Genomic DNA, 21,767 nt, shown 5'->3' with positions numbered 1-21,767 from the left:
ACATTGACCATTAGCTAAAGTGTGGCTTTTAATTATCACATAGTGCACTGCAGCTAAGAACTAACCCAACAACATAAAACATGTTGCTGTTTATTTTTTGTTTGTTTGTTTGTTTGTTTGTTTGTTTGTTTTTTTGAGTGATCATGATGGGCTGCATGGACCAAAAATGCCAGGGCTGATTTTTTTTGTCCCAGTCCAGCCCTGATGAAGCCTACTTTCAAACAACAGCAGAAGACCCAAAGTGCTTTAGAGACACGCACATTTACATTCCAGGTCTCAAAAAAAATTGTTTCAAAATACACGAGAAGCTGAAAAGTGAATTTAGTTGTCGAAAGTAAAATCAGAGTGATTTAATGGTCATTATAATGTGTTTGGAATAATTTGCTAATAATAATTCATCTCATAAATCATGACACACTGCTCTCCCCTACATGGGCTGCCTTTGTAGGTTATAAGTATTGGTATCGATATTGGTATCAGCAATACTGACCCTGTATTTACTTGGTATCGGATCCAAAATGTGTAGAATTGCATTAAGTCAACCGCCTTAAAGACAAATGAATCACAAGAAAAAGAAAACGTGGATGTGGCTCTTCTTTGATTTAGTGACTTTCTACCCAGGCTAGTTCAAAAAGCACACTGAAAGAGCGTTAACAAGAAGACTGAAACATGCAGGCGCAGTTTAACCATTAACAATTATATCTGGTTTGATGTATTCCATTAAACTAAGTTGTGTTGATGATGTTTGTGGTCACATAAAAAATCGTACTACACTTAAAAACGACGTGTTCGTCCACGAACAGTGTAGTTCTTGAATGCTGCTCGCTCCATGATATGCCAGTTTGCGCCTTCAGGAAGCGCTTCAGCGGCGAATATTTTTCAGCAGCGGACCCTAACGGCATCGCTGAACAGAGCCTGGCTTTGGTTTAGCTTGTAAGACGATGTTTTTTAGCTATTAATTGCTAGACCGCTAAATGTTTCCGGTGAGTAACGTGGACGAGGATCCATTGTTGGTCACATTAACTTGCTACACTCGCACGCGCCGTGTGTAACCAAGGAAACCATTCTGCTGATGGCAAATAAATAAACGAATTAATAAAATAAAGTAATTTAGTGATGACAACCAAGTGAGTATCCTTTATTTGTTTAATTCGTTTAATTAGCTCCGCTAGCTAAATGTTGATCATTTTATTTACAGTTAAAGAAAATTAAGCGTTTCTGTAAGGTGTTGGTAGTTTATGTGGTAGGTTAAATGAACGCAAGCATTTACATATGTTTCCTTCCAGGAAAAAAAAAAGTGTTAACATGACTTATTCGATTAAACCTATGGATGTTCCCATGAAAACATGGCAAGCAGAAACAGGGGTGCATATTTCTTTCTTTTTCCTTTTCATGGCTCAGATGTAGGGAAACCTTCACAAATAAACAGTGCTAAGAAGAAATTTATATTATGATTCCTCCTGAAGAAAAGGTCCAACACTTTTAGAGGCACGCTCGAGCCCATGAGGACCATTGAGAGGTTAGTACGGTATAGGCTGTAGTGACACAAACTACCCCTTTTTTTTCTTTAGAAGTCATATTGCAGCGTTTATGTACAGATTTAAACATTACAAACAAAAACAAAAAGCTCCAGCCGAGTCCCTGTCCAGCACATAGACCAATCCCAGTCGATCTGGTTAGTGCCATCTTTGAAGCAAAAGTGGAAAAAAAAAAAAAAAGATCTGATTGTGGTGCAGCTCAACTGCTAAGTGATCATTTTGGGGAAATTTTCAATTGTTTAATGTTTGGTTTAAACACTCTTGAGCTTAAGATTTGAAAATCCTTAAAACTGCATCAAAAACAGCTCGAGTTTTCCTCCCACATGCTGACATTTTAAACCCCTAACATCAGACAGCGCTGGATATGTGCTGCAGTGTACACAACAAAAAAAAAAACAACAACAAAAAAGCAGTGATAAACAGGCAGTTATAACATAAAACACAAAATCTGTTACAAGCATAATGTCCAGAATATAATCACAGCCCAGTTAGATGGAGCTAGCCTGGGGCAGAGTATAATCCAGGGCGTAGTCAGGGCCATGAGTCCAGAAGAAACAAAGGCAAAGCAAAAAGGAAGTGTCTGTCACTTCCTTTCAGATTTCACGAAACAGAAATAAATGCAATGATACAGTCAAAGTCAGTGAAGATTATAGAGCAGGAAATAGACCCACCCTGCAGAAAAGCAAAACAAACAAACAAACCCTAAAAACTGTCTTTCTTGTGTGCCATTTGGTGACTCCGGTAAAGATGGAAGTATTCACAAACTGATAATAGTGCAAGAAATGTTACGAGTTCTTTTCATCCAGGATATAGACACAGACCACACCAAGGCAGTAATTTTGCTTTTGTTGAACCATTGTGGATCTCACGCTAATTAAAGCTGTGCAGATTTTTCATTGTCCAGCTATTACTGATTGCTGTTTGTCATCAATGATGTTTTTAAACCAGGTTTTTATCCAAAATAACCTGACTAAAACAAAGGGAAACATGATCACCAAACCTGGTGTTTTAATATTTTAGCGTTTCAGTTTTTATTTCTCTGAGATGTTATTTTGAATAAAAGCCATCCCTGATGGATTTGACTGTTCTGGTGGCAGGCGCTGAAACACACGGGAGACCTTTTTGCATCCCAAAGTGTATAAAAAGCAATAAATAAAGGCTGGGATGCAAAATAGCTGCACAGAGTACCTGTGTCTCAGAGTACCTGAGACACACTGTGAACTCTTGGACATAGCCACAGCCCAACACAGACAGATAAAGCAACTCTTAATTAATCTAAGGACATATTCAGTTAAGGTGTGACACCAGCTGACAGATTAACAGGAAGTTTTTTTGTTTTTTTTTTTGGCTTTGAGTTTTTCCTTCTCGAGCATTTTGACAGAACAAAATATTAAACAAGAGACCTAATCTCTCCAAACAAGGCAACCTGCTTCATGAGCATTCCCTTTTTTTTTTTTAACTAAAAAAACAAAACAAACAAAAAAAAACAAAGAGAACCCCCCCACCCTTCCCTCCTCACCCGAGGCTCATGTAAAGAGAAACAGAACAAAACAAAACAAACAAAAAATGTATAATACACATCAGGAAAATATGTTTTTATATAGTCAATAAATGGGTTCCAAGTCGCAGAGAATTTTTTTTGTGATGAGAGAACTCTATATCTAAGTTTTTCCAGTGGTAAAAAAAAGCACCTCCTTTAACCATTGTATGTATGAAGGAGCCTTATCAGACTTCCACTGGAATAGAATAAGTCTACAGGCAAGCAATGCAGCAAATGCAATGGCATTTTCCTGAGGAAGTATGTATACGATTCAAACAAGATCTCCACTCATCATCAGATAAAACCAGCCCAATGTCTTTTTCCCAGTTATTTTTAGTTTTTTTTCCCAAGTAATAGGCCTTAAGCTCTGTATCAGTTTGTATATGACGGAGATTCGCCTTTTGCCAAAAGGATCCATTTCCAAAATAGTATCCACTTGATTTTTAGGAGGTAGGTAACGAAAAGAAGGAAACAATGTTTTTGCAAAACTTCGTATTTGCAAATATCTAAACATATGTGAGGTTGGTATATTGTAATCTCTCATCAAAGCGTCAAAGGTGTTAAAAGTTTCTCCTGAAAATAAATTGTAAAAAAAAGCTTCAAATCAATATTATGCCAACTTTGGAATGCTTTATCTGAAATGGATGGCAAAAAAGGGTTAAAAGCAACAGGGAAAAAATTACTAACTTGTTGCAAACAGAAGTGCCTTCTGAATTGAAGCCATATTTTAATAGATGTTCTTACAACTGGATTTGTTATTTTCTGTTTTTGATTTAGAGCTAGGGATGAGGTTAAGAGGGGAAGTGGATTAGACATCAGTTCCATTTTTACCCAAGCCTCACCCTCGCTATTTTCATAAACATATTTCCAATGCAATAATTTGGTGATATTAGCCTCCCAGTGGTAAAAGATAAAATTTGGCAACCCTAGCCCACCAGCCTCATTTGGTACTTTCAAAAATGTTTTTTCCATTCGGAGATTTGAATTTTTCTAAATAAATGTTGCTATTAATCTATCTAAATCTTGGAAACTTGATTTGGTTATGAAAACAGGAACCATTTGGAAAACATAGAGAAATTTTGGTAAGACCACCATTTTTAACTATATTTATTCTGCCTGCTAATGAGATTGGAAGTGTTGCCCATTTTTTAAAATCTTGTGATGTTTGTTCTAACAAAGTGTCAAAATTATGAATCCGCAACTCTTTCATTGCGCGGGTTATATTTATTCCCAAATATTTAAATGTTTCTTTTTCTAATTTAAAGGGGAAGGCAGAGAAATAGGAAACAGTAGGCTTTTCGAATAGTTCACAAACTACACTTTACAGTAGCCTATGTGCAGCACACCCAGATGCTCGATAATGTGCTCACTGTTGTCATGGCGCAGGCTCAAATGGAAGGATACAATAGGGAGACCACACATTATTTGCGTGAAAAGTAATTTTAAAATATTCATTCAGTTTGATGCTTGCATCCAGAATCTGGTGAGTTGCGTGGCTCTGACAGTGCTAGTATATGGGGAACGACACCTGAAACTAGCAGAGGCCCATGCTAGATTTGCTAGAGCATATTTCAAGTTGAAAGGTAATTTTACATAGATGCTGTGAGTACATTGCGAATCTCAGTCTCAATATGTAATTGCCTTATGTTTACCTTGATCTTTACATACTTCAACTCAGGATTAACATTCCGGTAGGTCTGGTCGACCTTTACACAAATGTAGTTATGACAGTGATTAGCCATTTTTTCACATGTTGCTGTTTGGGTTTCTTTTTGTAAATGGTGTAAGGAGAATGTTCAGATCCGCTTTGTATCAGTTTTAAACTCTGCACTATGATCTCTGTGTGTGTGTGTGTGTTTTCCTCTAGGCTGGGGACTGCAGGCCCAGACGCACTCAGCTCTTGCAAGAGAGGTGCTGAATTTCCTGTCCACCTCTCCAATCACAGGTGAAAAGGTTAAGATTTTCACATGTCTTCTAAATGTAAACCCCACACAAGGTGGTGCGTTCCTTCTCACGGTCAAACATCGTTACCACAGTTGCTGATATAGTATTATATATAGCAATCAGTTCAACTCAGATAAACTGAAAAAGTCCTTGACTTGTGAACTTTGCCTGGGACAAAATTATCTTTTCTGAAGGCAGAACATATCCTGAAGCAGCTTCGTAAGTGCAGTGTTATCACCCAGGAAGAAAAGATAAAGACTGAGCTGGAAATATCCTCTGGGTATACAGGTATTTTAGTCAACAGATAAACAGCTGTAAACATAAAACAGAATTCCAAATTTGCAGCCATTAGTGTGTTATATCAGCTGCTACTCAGTTTTCTGATGATCTGATAATTTCCTCTATTTCCTTAAACTGTCATCCTCATTAAAAAATAACTGAAACACTTATGCTTAAGTACGGTACTTTATGTTTTAAGATTGGCCACAAGATGGCGATAGATTTCTGCAGATTTGCACAAAACTACCTTTTAGGATGTTTTTGGAAAGGGGAATTTTTGCTGACCACTTGTAAACAACAGCCTTTCAAACCAGAATTTCCCCTATGACTGTCCAGTCCGCTCGGCAGTAAGCAGGGGTGTTTTGTAATGGTGTTTATAGACATGGAATGTAGGACTGCTGCATGGCAACCCAGTTAATCATTAATGAAGCACAGGCACAGATGGGAAAGAAGCACATATTTTTAAGCATTTCTCTAGGCTGTGGACTGCAGGCCCCAGCCTAGAGAAACTAGCTCCATTATTTTTTCTCTTTTTGTTTAGTTTGGCTTCCTCCTTGGCTCATAGAGATAGTGTAAAGCTTGTAGTTACTCTATTAAATGTCACTTTCTTTGCTTGTTTCCTCTAAACAGGCTAGCATTTTAATATAACTGATATGTTTACATAACTTTAGAAAATACATTACCACCATATGGTCGTATTGACAACAGAAGTCCCAAGGGCACTACTGCATGCTCAGGATAAGATTAAAGAATTAAAGGATCACGGTGACGACACCTTCCACAGATATCAAGTCCTCTATGCACTGTTACGGGAATGTCGTGGCCTGGCAACATAAAAAATAGCAGGCACTTGCACAGTTTAAATCATGGGGTGAAATTAGAAGCACAACTAGGAGAGAAAATATAGTGTTGCCTGGGTTTAGGCCAACATACGAATGCCTTTGTATTTATTTTGATCCTGTTGCATGCTTTTCAATGCATGCATCTTAAGTCACTTATAACTGAGAGCACTGAGGCAAGGTGATGTAGACTCAGAGGAATTTGTAAATGATCCAGTCTTGTTCTGTTTCAGAGAGCCAGAGTTTGTTGACATGATGTGTGTAACTGAAAAAATGTGCAGACTCTGGCTGGTGTGTAAGCTTACTAAATCTCTTTTGTTAGGTGATGAGTAAGATTTTGGCATGCCTCTAAAGCTCTATCAGTCACCACTGTTGTGATGGAGGGGAATGTTCCCACCAAAGCCTGGAACAATAAGCTCAGCTCTAGCTATGGATCCTGGTCCAAATATTTAGGTCCATTTTTGATTAACACTCAAGGTGTGCACTAACAATATAATCAGTAGATGGGATATTTTTGTGCCAAACCTTTATTGCTGAAGTTTCAAATTTGCTGTGTTGTTCTTATATTCGCAGGGCATAGCCAAATTAGATGACATGTTTTTTTTCTCGTTCTTTATCTTCAGTTTCGCAAATCTAGAGATTTTGAAACACTTTATTACATTAAACATTTGGAAATAGTATTTCCAAACTTATCTCTAGTTAGCTAATGAATTCATATTTTATGAGTCATACATATTCCCTCCAACCTTAATTGACAACTTGTGTTTATGGTCCGTATTCACTGACATTTAGTCTCTGTTTACCAGCTTTGTGCAAAAAGTCTGAACTGTAACACTTTGCAGCTGTAGTTATTAAATTGTCTTAGGCTATTGATTGTATAGTTTTTGCAGTGTAAGTATTATAGGTCAGATATCAGTAGTATTCTCTTGCTTGGAATGAAGTTCTTTTTTTTTCTTATCAAAAAGAACCCCTTTCTCTCAGTTTACTTTTGTTCAATTAGCTTGCTGAAATAAACCAATCTTTACTGGTTTATCTGATTTGTTGTAGGCCATGGTTGCCGATCAACACCCAAGAGAAAACGGGAATTTGTTTCTCTGTGATGCTGAGTCTAAATGCTATTAGTTTGAAGCACCATACCAGTATGCTGGATCAGATAGCTGTTTTTTAGTCTCTCTGTTTTTACTTTGGTTTGCCCTTACTGTATCATTTTCCAAATGAAAGCCCAACAACCTTGCGTCAGTCATGTACTGGAAACTGGTACATAGCCAGTTTACAATAGTGAACTGTGTGGCTTGCTTGGCAACACATCTACAGATCCCTAATTATATTAATTTGCCCTGTGGGCTTTTGGTATATTTCAGTGGGATGTGACATATTATCGTTCTGCCAGGATGTGCGTAAGGAGGTAGAGTGAATTAAAAGGATAGAGAGGCATTGTATCTGTCTGTCTGTCCATGCAGGCAAAGTGGTGGGGCTTGAGCCATGCTGGAATGTAGTGATGGGTTCAGCTGTAACTGCTGCCCTAAAAGGGTCTAATGTGCCTGGATATATGGGTGGGGCACTTCTTCTATCCATCAAAGTCTGTTACCATAACCTTAGATTCATGGGAAAATTCAAAGAAATTAGCATTCACGCTGTTTTTGTAACCTGTGCTGCTGGTACATAGCCAGTAAGCCATAAATACCAAAATCCAAGCAGTGCAACGATGGGAACATAACACTGTTAGGCTTGGACTTTTGGTTCCCATATACTCTGCTCCTAGTAAAACAGGAAAAATACATTTTGATATTATGATAAACTGTGTGGCTTTAAATCAAATGAAATTCTTTTAAAGGCTGATATTGTGTTCATATCTAGAGATTGTATAGAAGTGAGTATTTGCCCTCTTATAAAGGCCAGGCCCTTGACTGGAGAGCTGAATTAAATTTAGAGTCCCTTAGTGGTTTAAAGCTGTTGGCACAGTAGCCTGATGGATCCAGTGTCCTCGAAGTGGGTAATGCTGCCATCATATCATGCTCTCTCCTTCCTCTCCAACTCCCTAGTTCTGTATCAGTCAGAGCAACTCAGTATGACAGGAAATGACACACAGTTGTGGTCAGAAGTTTACATACACTCCTCATGAATGACATGGTTTTTGGGTCTTTTAATCATTTTTGAACAGTTCTTTTTACAGGGTGGAATGACACAACTTTAAAAACAAGAAATGGGTACACAAGTTTGAATTTATTCATCCGCACATTGTCAAAAGTATACATTCAGGATTAAATCTATACATACACCCCCCACTATGTGGCGATCATAGCTTAAGAGTTGTCAGTTTGTCTTGTAATCAGAAGGTTGCTGGTTCGAGCCCCGGCTCGGACAGTCTTGGTTACTGTGTCCTTGGGCAAGACACTTCACCTGTTGCCTACTGGTGGTGGTCAGAGGGCCCGGTGGTGCCAGTGTCCAGCAGCCTCGCCTCTGTTAGTGTGCCCCAGGGCGGCTGTGGCTACAATTTCACCTTGACTGGACACTTTTGGTACCCAACAGGTTGACGTCAGGTTTTTGGGAAATATGAACCCCTATGAGCAAGCACTTTGGCAACAGTGGGAAGGAAAAACTCCATTTTAACAGGAAGAAACCTCTGGCAGAATGAGGCTCAGGGAGGGGTGGCCATCTGCCGCTACTGGTTGGGGCGAGAGAAGGAACAGCCTGTATTTGAGCCTGTATGTATGCTTTTGACTCTGTGTAAATTAGAAAAAATCAAAAATTATTTCAGACTTGTGCATCCGATTCTTGTTTTTTGTAAATCATTGAAAGATGTATGCTGTGCAATTATTCCATCCTGAAAACTCCAAAATTACGATGAAATCCATGCCAGTGGTGAGTGTATATAACCTCTGACCACATGTCAATAAAAAAACAAACAAACATGCAAAATAAAAAAGCACACAATAACAAATGGGTTACAAATTGGTATATAACATTGTCAATGGTATATATGCACATTAAACCTGTGAGAACCTTCACAGACATATTAAACCTCCAAGCTACCCTGTTCTGTCAGTACTGAAAGTGTAGTTTCCACTGAGGCTATAAGAATCTCCACTTATTTAGACATCCTTAAAATGAGAGTTTAATTAGCATTGCTACCAACAGTGTCGCATTTGACTTATGAATAGATGCAACAAAAAGAGTCGGAAAGGCACATTTCCCTATTATTGTCTGCACTGCACCAAGCCTCAACTGGAACCATCAGCCAAAGCTCTTTGTTCTCTCTGCAAGGCCTCAACCGGGCTAGACAACCTGTAGGTACTTTAGTCTTATTAAACAGGCTCATAGTATTAAAGTAAAATGTTTGTGGTTATGTACTAGACACTACTTTTCTGGCAGTTTAATAATTGCACTATTACTAATAGTCTTTGCTTTGATGATCTTCTAGATGGAAATCAAAGTACAATGCCAGACACAGAATATACAGACACAAAGATGCAATGGCTTCAGTGTACTCCTATCACCTGCACAGTTCTAAACCAGGATGATCATTGTTCCATAATGGAAAGACATACCACAGATTTCTTGTGGATATAATTCAACATCCTAATTATATCCTAACATAGTTGGTTTATGGTATGGGCAATCAAAATGACCAAGGACTGCATGCATATGAAACTTAGACTCAGGAGAACATTGAGTAACTTCCTGTCAATCTGAGTATTTGCATGTCTTTCTCTGTAGAATCTATAAGAGACAGAACAAACCAAGGAAAGCTTTAAGCCAGTGTCAGAGGTCCCTGCAACTGCTGATGGACTGTAGTAATCCAGAGAGGACTTGCTCTGTCTATAGACCAAGGCCACAGAGCATCTTTCCAAGGCAAGCAGATTCAAGTTAACACAACTTGCACATTATATACAATTCTTCTGCACAACATATACAAACACAACGGCTTCCTGAGATAGTGATGTTATTTGCCAGTCTTCCTTCAGCTCTTACTTGGTAGTACGCGATTTCTCATTTTTTCATGTGCATGTTTCCGTTGGGCTCATGCCATAGCTGTGAGTCATGGCCTAGAGGAGCTGGAGGGGGCTCAGATCTCCCACAGCCTGGCCCTCATCCTTCCTGTTGCAGCAGAACCCCATCACAATGGTAAGTCTATTCACAGATACAGGCTGGGCCAGAGAAGTTAATTGGGACTTATATATTCCACTGTCTATATGTCAAATGGTGTAATACAGAATCCAGCTTTATGGTAGCCTTTTTGAAGACCTCAGTATCACCAATGTCAACAATGGACAATCTATTCTCTACTGTAGCCATATAAAGCATAACATCTGGAAACTGTAAAGAGAATACAAGGATTTCTTAGTTACAACCCCAAACAACTGATCTCACTATTAAGGTGCTCATATTGAAGGTATTAGCTAGTGCTGCCACGTTTTCAGAATCAGTTATTGTCAAATGTGTGTGTTTTATGTGTGTTTTCCCCTTTGCTGTTTTAGATTCTGCAAGTCACTACTTTGATCAAACTTTAAAAGCATAGAAGAACTCTGCAGGTCCACAGGATCCCGCTTTTCTTGTTGCCCAGGATGACTTCTGTCACTTTCTCCTTAAGAATAGACAAAAACAGGTTACGTCCACTCACAAACTACGATCTCTATAAGACAGCCAGATTTCCATAAGATTATTTTCAGGCACAGAACGTCATACAAAAGTTTAAAAGGATGAATTCCCTTAAAGTTTCATTATTATTATTTTTTTCATATTTTTATTGAGAGACAAGTGTACATTAGTTTACAATGACAATACAATCTGTTCCCCTCACATATTTTTTAGTTTTTCTTACGAAAGTTTCATTATTTACTTGCTTTATCTGGAGAAAAAGTAGGAAATAAGAAGTTATTTACCTGTTGTACCACTGTAGAAATGTGCAGAGATCCAGAGAACCTCTCTTGATTTTAAAAGATTTGCATGGCCTGGGTGCTGAAGTAGCCGATACCCTTCAGCTGATTGGATGAGTGGAGATGACCAAGGGCAGAATAAGCTAGGCTAACAATAATCATGTGTTACAGAGCACATATTTGTCTTGGTTAACACCTGTGTAGGTGTAATGCCTGACAGAGGACTACTTACTGTCATTGAACATGACATCATAGAATTTTAATAAAAGGTCAGTAGTTGTCGTCAACTCTGACAGTAAGAAGGCGAGAGGTCATTTCAGAATATCTAGTCATTTTGAGTTGAGCTATTTCCACCATCCCTCTAGAGCTCAACGTTATCAGAGTTGCATGCTAATCTTGGAAGGGTGCAGTGTGCAGATCCCCTCTCTCTGGTGTAAAATATCCTGAAGAGTGACTTTGTGCTTCTTTGGTTTGCATGGAGTCTGACAGATGGGCAACACTTTTGGGAAGGAAATTACAGTTTGCTAACTGTTTTCAATTAATAGGAGGCTGACCCCAATTACTGCGGTATGTCTTTATGTCCTTTGAAACAAAAGTGGCATTTCTGTGTCAATCACCACACAAGCACTGAATAAACAGCAGCTCTTTAGTTCATTTAATTCAAATTCTCTTTTCATAGCTCTTACAGGTTTTCTTTATTCCTTATGTAATGAGGGTTTTTTTTTTAAACATGCTGTATATTATTTGCCACATGAGCTCAGTTCTACCAGCAACAGAACACTGGTACTAAAATATACCAGGAAAGGGGGGATTGCTCCACACTAGTAATGACATGCCTCTACGTGAAGGAGCCTGGTTGCTATGTTGCTGTGTTATTGCTGTTAAAGTGCAGAGTCGGGGTCCAAGTATGACATGGAACACCAGGGCTCACTCTTCTCTGTTCGCCGTTCAAGTGGTAAACTTTCTGACAGAGAGCAGATATGCTCGGAGTGTTTATTTTTCACTGCTTTCCTCATGACATCATTCAAAATGAGTAACTTTTTCTTTTCCGAAGTTAAGCCAGCTTGTGTAGCAGATACAATGCATAAGAAGTTTTGAAAACAAAGAGAACAATAGCCCACATACAGCAACGCTTTTGACATTTTCCCCCTTCCTCTGAAGTGCAGCTGAAAAAAAAGGCCTTCCATTACATCAACCTTAGCAACAGTGAAAACATTCTGGAGGCCAAATGGATCTGTTCCAGATTAGCAGTGTTTCACTTTCCCTGGTGAGGAGGGTAAGTTTTCACTCTTCTTTCCCCTGCTTTAATAAAGCCCTCGTCAACTGTTATTTATGGCGATTCTAGAAATGGCTGACAGCCATTCATCATGTCTGCTGTGTCACATTGTGTGGGCACATTGTGTAATCATATACGTGTTTCCTGATGAAGGTTTTGATTTGTTTTTTTTGGGTGGGGGACTTACATAACCGTTTCTTATGAAGTTGCTTTTTTCTCTCTCATAATTATACTATATAGAGAACAACAAGTGGCTCATACAGAGTCTTTATTTTACAGCAGATTGCTGATGGGTCTTCATAATAAATCAAATCCTGCTTGTTGATCTGACACTCTGGGCAGTTGGCACAGGTGTTATCTAAACCTTGGACAGCTACAGTGGTTATTTTGGTATGTTTAGTGCGTTCACATGTTGCTAGGAAGTGGCGCTTCCCCTCCGAGTTTGAGTTTCAACACTTATCTTCCATTGACCACTCTCTCAGCTATCTTTTTTCCCGTGTGTAGTGCCTGAAATCCAGAGATCCTTGTATGGGCGTCAGCACAAGAAGACCAAAGCAGTAAAAAAAAAAGCTTTGGACATGCTGACTAGGTAAATTTGTGAAATAATGACAGTGTTCTTATGTTAAGAAATCTGACAAGCCTCACCAGTCAACACTTACCATTTATTTCTTTTTGATAATATGATTACATTAGGGTAAACCTAACAGACACTTATAAGAATGCAGCTCATGTTTTAGTAAAGCAACTGTGTCCTCTATGTTTCTCAGGGCACCAGAGGTGGCTGAGAAGAAAGGTAAAAGGAAAACGACCTCTAATCCTTCCACTTGTACCATCCAGTGGTAATAATTAAAACTTCATAACTGAACACACTTGTCTTGTTTGTTTTCAGTGTGGTTTAAAGTTTAAAGTTACTTGCTTTTTTGTCAAATTGCACTTTAGGTGAAGAAAGTAAAGTCTAAATAAATACTCAAACAAAACATACCCATAATATTTTTTAATGATGTTATAATATTGGGGCAGTTTTCATCTAAGGACTGGAATTAATACCAATATAAGCAATGGTCTCAAAAGAATTCAGAATAAATCAAGGATTTCAGTCTCTCCATTTGACCTTTATTAAACACTGTATTAGTCACTCATTCACTAATGAAGATAATAACCGCATAAAGATTAATAACAAACACTTTAGGTGCACTGATATAGTAGTGTTTGAGTTTAAAGAGTAAATCACAACAAATCCATGAAATGAAGGGTTCTTTTTGTAGATTGCTAATGACTTCTAATTTATTTTATTTGTATAAGTATGGCATTCATGCCAGATGTTGTATTTTTGGATTGGTTTACCCTCACACCAGAAAGTTGACTTGAAAAGACTTTTCAGTAGTTAGAAGTAAATTATACAGCCGCTGTTAGAGAAAATAAGCAAAAAAATAACCAGACGGTACACATGCTATTTCATTTCTGCCTCTGTAACACATACACAACACAACAAACTCTAGTCAACACTCAATGCTAAGCTGATGATCCAAAAATAGGTGCGGTTATAAACACACTCGTAGGTCAGAGCAAAGTTGAATCCTTCAAGCCAATACTGAAAGCCAACAGCTGTGGACAAGCCATAAGTGCTATACATGACAAAGATCAAACCTATGTGTGATTACGTTTTCATCACTGCAACATCCTTTTAATGCAAAACACCTCTGCTGCTACTTTAATCGTTTTATCAGGATATTGTTTTCAACCTGACAGCCATGTTTGGAATTCTAAATGGGACCATTTAGAATTCCAAATGCAGTGTTACCCCCAATTATATGCTCAAAACAAAATCTTAACTGTTTGCAATTTACAAATGTTTGGCACATGTTAAAATAGACTTTTTGTTTTATTTTTTAAAAACATGCTTCTCCCTTGGGAGAACACATTTGCACCTATGGGCAATTTAGAATCATCAGTTAACCTAACCAACTCCACATAGACAGTCCCCAGCCAGATGGTTGAGTTGAAATCTGGACCTTCTTGCTGTGAGGCAACAGTGCTAACCACTGCGCCGTCCCTAGAAACCCCAAGAAATCACTTTTAAGCTTCACAAGAGCTTTGTTAAGACAAATTCTAAAGGAAATAGATCTTTTTTTTTAAACTCTCATGATATTATCCTCAGTCACAAGGTCAACAGTCTTGAACACATGTTAGCAATGACTTGTTAATATAAACCACTGTGTTCCAGCATGTGCTGTGTACTAACATCATTCCATTTTGTAGAGGTGCTCAAAACATAAAAAATTAAAGCCTCATTCTGCAAACAGTGCACAGCACCTTGTAACCCGGAGAGCAATAAATGCTGACCAAGGAGACTTAACATCATGGCAAGTACAGCCACGACATGATGGCTGGGTGGATTATATGCTGTAAACTGTAGAATGAGCTGTTTAAGCTGTTAAGTGTAGGTTAGTACAAAATGAAGCACTATAAAGAGAATAATCAAGGATATTCAAACTGCACCTTATAAAAAGCCAAACATACTAGTACAGCACACAGCATTGCCTACCATTAAATATGGCTACAATATGTAGAGGTTTCAATCCTTACACAATCTAGCCCACAGTAGTTAGTATGGAGTATTTCAGTAATGGGATCTCTGCAGTCAATAGCAAAAAGAAAAATATATGGAAATCAGATACTTTTAACTAAATAGCTAGTACTCTGTTTTAGGTAATCTAGTCTTATGGATTATACGTATGCTTGTTTACTTGAAAAATAGCATGAATACAGTTCCTGTAATCACCATTAGTATACGCTTTGTATGTTTAAGTAAACATACTGTAATGCACTGGCAATTATTCAATTTGAAAAAAATAATCAGATTTAGTTCTTAGTCATTAGAAGGGCTTTCAAGGTAAACTGTTGCGATTCTTTTCTCCTGTGAAATCTTCACCGGCATCTCCAGGACTGGAGGCTGCAGCTCTTGCTCTGAGGCAGCCTCGTCATGGCCACCGTGTACATCCATCTGGAAGGAAAATGACTTGTCTGATGGCCCCAGTTTAAAATGTTTCTCACCGATTTCAGATGCAGATTCTCCTTTGTCGCTGAAGTTGCCATACTCCACGCTATCAGCAACATTATCTTCCCTGGAAACTCTAATGCTGTATCCTCCTCCCGCCCCACTCTGGAAGGCTTTCTCGATCCCCATGTTAGATGACTTGAGCGCTGCCATGATCTGATCTTCAGATAGGTCATCTCCTTCCAGCAGCCCAGATTCTTCCAGGGTTTGAGAAACATTTAGCTCTGCAACTATAGTCATGGTTCCATTGTCAGTGGACTGTTTCACTCTTTTGACATCGACGGCTACATTCTCTGGACTTTCACTACTCACTCTGGTGAGGAAAGCTAACTCCTCTTTCAGTGGTCCCGACACTGAACTTTGTAGCTTCTCAAGAGCTCCTTTCAGCTGCTCTTTGGGCTCCAAAGAGTCTTCTCTCAGGTACTCAAGCACTGACTCTTGCACTATAGGTGAGACCCGAACCTCTTCTTCTATTATGCACTCTGGAAAACTCTCTTTGGCAAACAACCGGTCACCTGACATAAACTCATATTCATCACTTTCTTTTACAGTCACTTTTTTCTGGGGAAGACCATCATCTTGATAATACCTCTCATCCGACAGGTCATCTACAATTCCATAATGGCCATATGAGGTTATCCCGCCACCCTCCTCAGATTCAGAAAGATTTTCATCTGGTGTAGAGACAAAATACTCATGAGACTCTTGATCATGGGAGAAATGTGGAAATTCACTCTCTCTAGAGACCTCTTGGACTTGTACAGATCCAAACTTTGACTCATCTGTGTTGGATTTCATGACATTATCATCTCCCCTGCTATCTTGAAAGCCATGAGGGATATTTTCTGGCTCCTCAACTTGGAAATATGCAGAAGGCTCATGAAAAGTGAACCCGGACTTCTGCTCAGCCTCAAGTTCTTCATCACTGTAAGACTCCACTGGTTCCTCGATTATTTCCACATTGAATGACTTATTTTGTAAGTCCTCTCCTCCTTGCAAGCCACTCAGCAGGTTCTTGACCATGCTTCCTGTTGCTGTGTCCTTGATGTCCTCTAGTGACACTTTCTTCACACCTTGTTTCAACAGTTCTTCCAGGGCATTGTCCTGAGAAACATCCAGCTCTTCCTCCACTTTGGACTCCAGCACGATTTGTGTTTTAGTCGTGCCATCCTCCTGCTCAGTTTTCTCCACGTGATATCTGACTTTTGAATCTCCTGCTGAACAGTCCTTGCCTTCCAAACCTGCTGGTTTTATCACTTTCTCAATTATTTCTTCTACAGACACAGAGTCTAATATCTTTTTCTCAGCTGGGCCTATTGTAAACTCTGTTCTTCCTTTGTCTTTGACCTCGCCCTCGACAACGGGGCCTTTTTCTTTTTCATCTGACACATACTTCTTGCTTTCTGTCTCGGTTTCCGTAACCTTCATTGATGGTGACACCACTCTTACAGATTTGGTATCAGGAGTAGAAGACTTGTCAGGACTCATCTGGCCCTCTGTGTGTGGGAGCCAGATGAGTTTCACAGTTTGCTCTTCAGCTGTTCTTTTTGGTACACTCCGACTGACTTGGTTTTCACTATGGCCTGCTTGCTTATCTTTGGTTGTAGTACTGGTGGTGGTAATGGTAGTAGCAGAAGCAGCTGCCCGAGCTTTGTTAAATGAGATCATATCCCTTCTGGATGCCGGACTCTGATGGCGAGCTCTTCCTGTAACTGAAATAGGGATGACCCTAGACGGACTTATGGACCCAGAGGAAGGGATAGGGGCTCTTCTCAAGCTTGAAGTCGATGGCATGTACCTTATATCCATGTGCTGTTTAGTGGTTAAGGTGGAAGCTCTTGGAGTATAGCGTTGGGCAGGCATTTTGATATCTGAGTCAAAAGTAATTAGTAAAGAATTAGTAATAATTATCTGATGAATTGACATTTTGTTTTCAGTTTTGCTTAATAAATGTGTATATGATTTATCCAAGTAGAAACCAGTCTTGCAGTGTTTTCCCATCATTATCACATCAATAAAAATAACTGAGAAACATACCTATTATTCTTTCTCTTTGATGTTGATTCCCTCGCTTATGAGCATCTTGCAGACTGATTCGCTCACCCTCCAGAAGAGCCCTAAACAAAGACAAGGCAAATTATATATGAAGACAGGGGCAAAAAGGTCCTAACTCAAGTTAATTTCTCAAATATTTTCAAAACATCAAAGACAAGTACCTCACGAGATCGTGTACATCCTTCAGCTCTGCCATTTCAACCCTCTCAAACTAAACACAACTGGCTTACGAGAAGGCATGAATCCTGTACCTGACCATATAGGGTAGTAGTCTTAAAAATTCAAATAAGCCACCATCAGTTAATATAGATGCATTACTAGTATTTGAAACAGCTCACCTTTCCTTGGCCATGCTTCAACAGACATACAATAGCAAATGAAACGAGCAACTTCTCTGGAGAGTGCCTTCCGAAAGACTGACCTAAAAATAACGCCCACAAAGCATGGCTGTCTATGCTTCCCTGTGAATCCCAGAGCAAAAACGGACACGTGACACATACAAAAACAAATGCCGCTGCCACGTCTCTAATAAGGTATTCTGTCTATTCCAAAAGTTCAAAACAAACCAGATGTCCCAGTGGAGAGCCTGCCATATAGAGACAAGCTAAAGCTAAAATGCTAATATCTATCACCATCTTTGATATAAGTCTGTTTAAATGTAGGTCAATATGAGGCAAGAGGTTATAATATGTCAAGGGTACATTGATATAACAATCCAGTACAGTGTTTACCCACTGTTTTATAAAGAGCTTTGAGATACAGTTAAAATATCTTAGCATCTCCCTGTGTCATGAACATGAAGCCAAGACACTGAGTGCTATAACAAGACAAGTTATTGCTTATAAAATCAGTCCTCCTTCACACAATATGATCTAACAGCTTTACTTAAGAATCATCTATAGTATGTGTAGTATTTATGTAACCTTGTCAGACACTAATTTTCAGTTAAGCAGCTCGTTTTTTTTTAAACTGTATAGCAGTCTCCACTGTTGGTGGATGGAGCCACTGCAGGTGGGGTGGGAGTGAACAATGAAAAATATGAATCCAAGCTATATTAGCTTAATATGACTTTTGTTTGAGATCTTAGATTTGAGAAATTAGTGCCAAAACCAGGAATGAGAAAGCAAAGTATGTCTGTATGTATGTAAATTATGAAGTTAATTGAGTTAAGATTAACTTGAAGAGGTATTTGGGCTGGTTTAATCACTAATCTGATTTCAAAACCATAGAAATATCTCAGAATAAAGAAAACTTTGCATTTTAGCCATTGTTTCTACAATGTTTTCTATATTTGTTTCTTCAGAAAATAAAAAAATAATGATTCCAAACAAATAACCAGTACTGTCTCTGTTTTCACATGCGCTCATTCCCCAAAGGAGTTCTTCATGAACAACACAAAAATCTTTCAAAATTGTTGTAGCTTACACTTTTTAAAGTAGACTGACTGTTAGCAACACCTTTGCAAAAAGCATCTGACAGCTTTTCCTTGTATTAAACGTGGCTCTGAAACATTTAAGACGCCACATGTACTTCTTCTATGGAAGACATTTCCCCTCACAGTAAGGGAAGCAGTGAAGCACATACTCCTATGTGGTTCTAGCACCCAGGTATGGTTCATATCATATAATAAAGGCTTACTGAAGAGTTGCATATACAACAACGCTGACTGCTGATTGTCTCTCATAGTGTTTTTATTCGTGCCATCTGTGCTTTTCATGCTAACACAAGTAAAAGTGGCTTCTGGGACAAGACTTATACTTGATGTGACATTATAAAATATCCATTTCATTTATTTCGACAAAAAATGAACAAACTAAATGGTCTCATCACCTGTAAGTAGCAACCTCCATTCCCAGATCCATCTTCACCTGGAGAAGCTGCTGATGCTCTCTCATTTTTTGTGCTATAACGTCAGCCATCACATTCCTCTCATGCTCCAGCTGTTCAATAGTCATCTGGTGGTAAGGGGGGGGGGGGGAAGCAAAAACAGGAAACAATAATTCATCTCACTGCAGCTTTTAGTGCTCTTAACAGATTTGAAGTTTTTAGGCGTGTCCTCTCAAGTAGTGCTTTTGTGTATTGTGCATAAACCCTCTCCAGTACATGTTAACATTTGCCTTCCTTACATACAAATAAACAGAGGAATGTATTTGGTGTGACTTTACTGAAGACAGCCCTGCAGTGGGTGGAAAGAGAAGTGGTATGTAACTGGCCTGCTTTAGACTGCATCTTCAGGCTAATAAGGATTTGTCAGTCTGACAGCTAATTGGTTTAAGTGGCTGGTGTAATCTAGCAGTTGGACGGTACTAGGGCGGAAGTATAGCGTTTGTCCAGCTAATGGAGCTATGCTGTCCTGGTATACTGACGTCAAATGTTGTGCACAATCCATATTTTTTAGTTATGGTAACATAAACTTGACAGGCCTTGCTCACTGTTGAATAATGACCCCCTCCTTATTTATTGTGTAGTGTTTTGGTACAGACGCCAGAATGATGCAGCGTATATATATAAAAAATGTTTTATATAAATTTCACATTATTAGAAAGATCGAAAACATTTGTAGCAGCCACTGTGAGCTGCAGCTGCATGAGTACCTTTAAGGACAGTGGGTGTGGCAGGGCAACAAGGGACAGCCGCTCCCCCGTCTCCAAAATGAGAGCTTATTTTGCGGGGTTTACTGAAAGTGGTGGGTTTTTCGTTTGTTTGTTTGTTGACAAAACGAATCAAACAATGCCAAATTAAACATTTCGTCTACTGTAGCACAATTAATTCGTCCTTACCTGATACTGACTGTAGTCCACACGGAATTTTTCCTGCATGTGCATCAGTTGCTCCTCAAGTCGCATTTGAATCTGCCCTTGTTTTTCCGCTTCCGTGCGTAATTTGTCCAACTCGGACGCATACAGCATCTTTTCCCTCTGCATGTCGTTCAGCATTGCCTGGTCCGCTTTAATTGACTGCTCCATGTCTTCTACCGTCTTCTGGTACATTTCGAAGGTCTGAATCCATCCTTCGGACATACCGTGGGCATACTCCTGCACCTCTTCCACGGAGACCACCGGAGGCCCACGATAAGTTTGCCTGATGATGGGTGCCACTCGGGACTCCACCTGACGGCAAAGGCGGCTCACCTCTTCCCTGTGTGCATCCTCTAAGCGTTTATACTCGTTCTCTAGTTGCAGCAGCCGCTGCTGGAGTTCGCTGTTGGTTTTGTGAGCGTGATGAAGCTCCTGCTCGCAGTTCTTTAGTTCGCCGCTGACGTCCCGGCACACATCGGTCTGCTCGCTGCACAGACTCTGGATCATCTGCAACTCCCGCCATAGCTTCTCCCTCTCCATCTCAGCCTGGGACTTTTCAAACGACAGCTGCCCCACCATTCTCCGCAGGTCCTGCATCTCAGCCCTGTACTTAGTTTCCCATCCGGTAGTCCTCACCTGTCTCAGTTTATTTATTTCAGCAATGAGATGCGCGTTTTCTTGCTCCAGCTGCTTGGTTCTGGATAGATACTGGGTAAGTCTGTTGTTGAGCTCCTGCAGCTGGTGCTTCTCGCTCTCAAAAGTTCTCTTGAAAGGGAGCATTGTGGTAACTAATTATCTCTGTTAAGTTAGATGGAGAAAAATGTCCGGTGATTTTATTTATTATTTAGGAGACGGATTCTCCCGGCATCAATTTGCGTCTGCGTCCGTGGGCGCGACTGTGATGTAATTTGTGATCGGTGGCCTTTGACAAGTGCAGGAGGAGGAGGAGGGGGGCGGGTCCTTTGCTGCATCATAGGAGCGTCCCGAGCGTGTCCCTCCGTCCCTGTCCGTTGTTATGTTGCGTTTAAGTGCTCTCTGAAATACTAAAATGCTAAACTCACCTCAACTATAAATAAAAGAAAGGACAAGCTAAAAAGAAACGTACACGAGTTAAAAATGATAATAATTGAGGTTTAAACACAGTATATTGGTTTTGGCTACATTAACCTTTTGGCTTTTTCTCCCACATGTAAAAACCAGTCTACATTTAACTGAAGCTATAATATAGCTGCATATTAGAATGTATAAATATATATTAATGTGTGTTACACTTAAAATATATTCCCACTGATGTCGTAACCGTCTAGTTTGCAGATTTGGTCAATTTGCTTTTTCATTTTGCTTTTTTAATTTTAATTGAATCTTTTTTTTACCCTAATACTTTTTAATTCAGAAGATTTACTCTTTCAATGAAGTGCTTGCTTTTGTTGTTTACTTGCCATAATAGACCGATAGATTCTTCACCCTGCATGGGAAGTTAAAGATTTAAAAATAGAACATCCTACAATAAATAAACACAACAAGTTAAAGTAAATGTGCCAGAGGCAGTACATAGTGTTGGCC

The 21,767-nt window shown here is 39.3% G+C and overlaps 2 protein-coding genes across 2 annotated transcripts; one reads left to right on the top strand and one right to left on the bottom strand.

The window, feature by feature from the left end:
• The first annotated feature begins 1,346 nt into the window (after positions 1-1,346).
• Positions 1,347-13,143, top strand: ttc23 (tetratricopeptide repeat domain 23). The gene is given in 15 exon segments (XM_087843109.1): positions 1,347-1,445; positions 1,448-1,519; positions 4,538-4,661; positions 4,946-5,104; positions 5,170-5,302; positions 8,000-8,014; positions 9,858-9,964; positions 9,967-9,991; positions 10,159-10,265; positions 10,619-10,746; positions 11,041-11,090; positions 11,092-11,179; positions 12,776-12,882; positions 13,061-13,099; positions 13,101-13,143. Coding segments are annotated over 15 exon segments (1,296 nt in total).
• synm (synemin, intermediate filament protein) lies at positions 12,937-21,120 on the bottom strand. Its single transcript, XM_006789384.3, has 4 exons — positions 20,187-21,120; positions 19,237-19,361; positions 17,389-17,468; positions 12,937-17,222 (listed from the first exon to the last, which is right to left on the bottom strand). Exons 1-4 carry the CDS (start codon positions 20,982-20,984, stop codon positions 15,163-15,165), a joined length of 3,063 nt encoding a protein of 1,020 aa, XP_006789447.2. The 5' UTR covers positions 20,985-21,120; the 3' UTR covers positions 12,937-15,162.
• Positions 21,121-21,767: the final 647 nt, after the last annotated feature.

This window comes from Neolamprologus brichardi, chromosome 7 (assembly GCF_056152115.1).
Source record: "Neolamprologus brichardi isolate AB-2024 chromosome 7, ASM5615211v1, whole genome shotgun sequence".
NCBI classification, from domain to species: Eukaryota; Metazoa; Chordata; class Actinopteri; order Cichliformes; family Cichlidae; genus Neolamprologus; species Neolamprologus brichardi.
Note: the sequence above shows the minus strand (reverse complement) of the source record. Positions and strands in the feature narration are given on the sequence as shown.

Bases quoted from the DNA above. Each gene is read 5' to 3' on its own strand.
- synm (XM_006789384.3), bottom strand. From the start codon at position 20,984: ATGCTCCCTTTCAAGAGAACTTTTGAGAGCGAGAAGCACCAGCTGCAG. The intron at 19,362-20,186 runs GTAAGGACGAAT...CCTTACCACCAG, and splicing joins TGGACTACAGTCAGTATCAG to ATGACTATTGAACAGCTGGA. The intron at 17,223-17,388 runs GTATGTTTCTCA...CTTTTGACTCAG, and splicing joins TCAAAGAGAAAGAATAATAG to ATATCAAAATGCCTGCCCAA.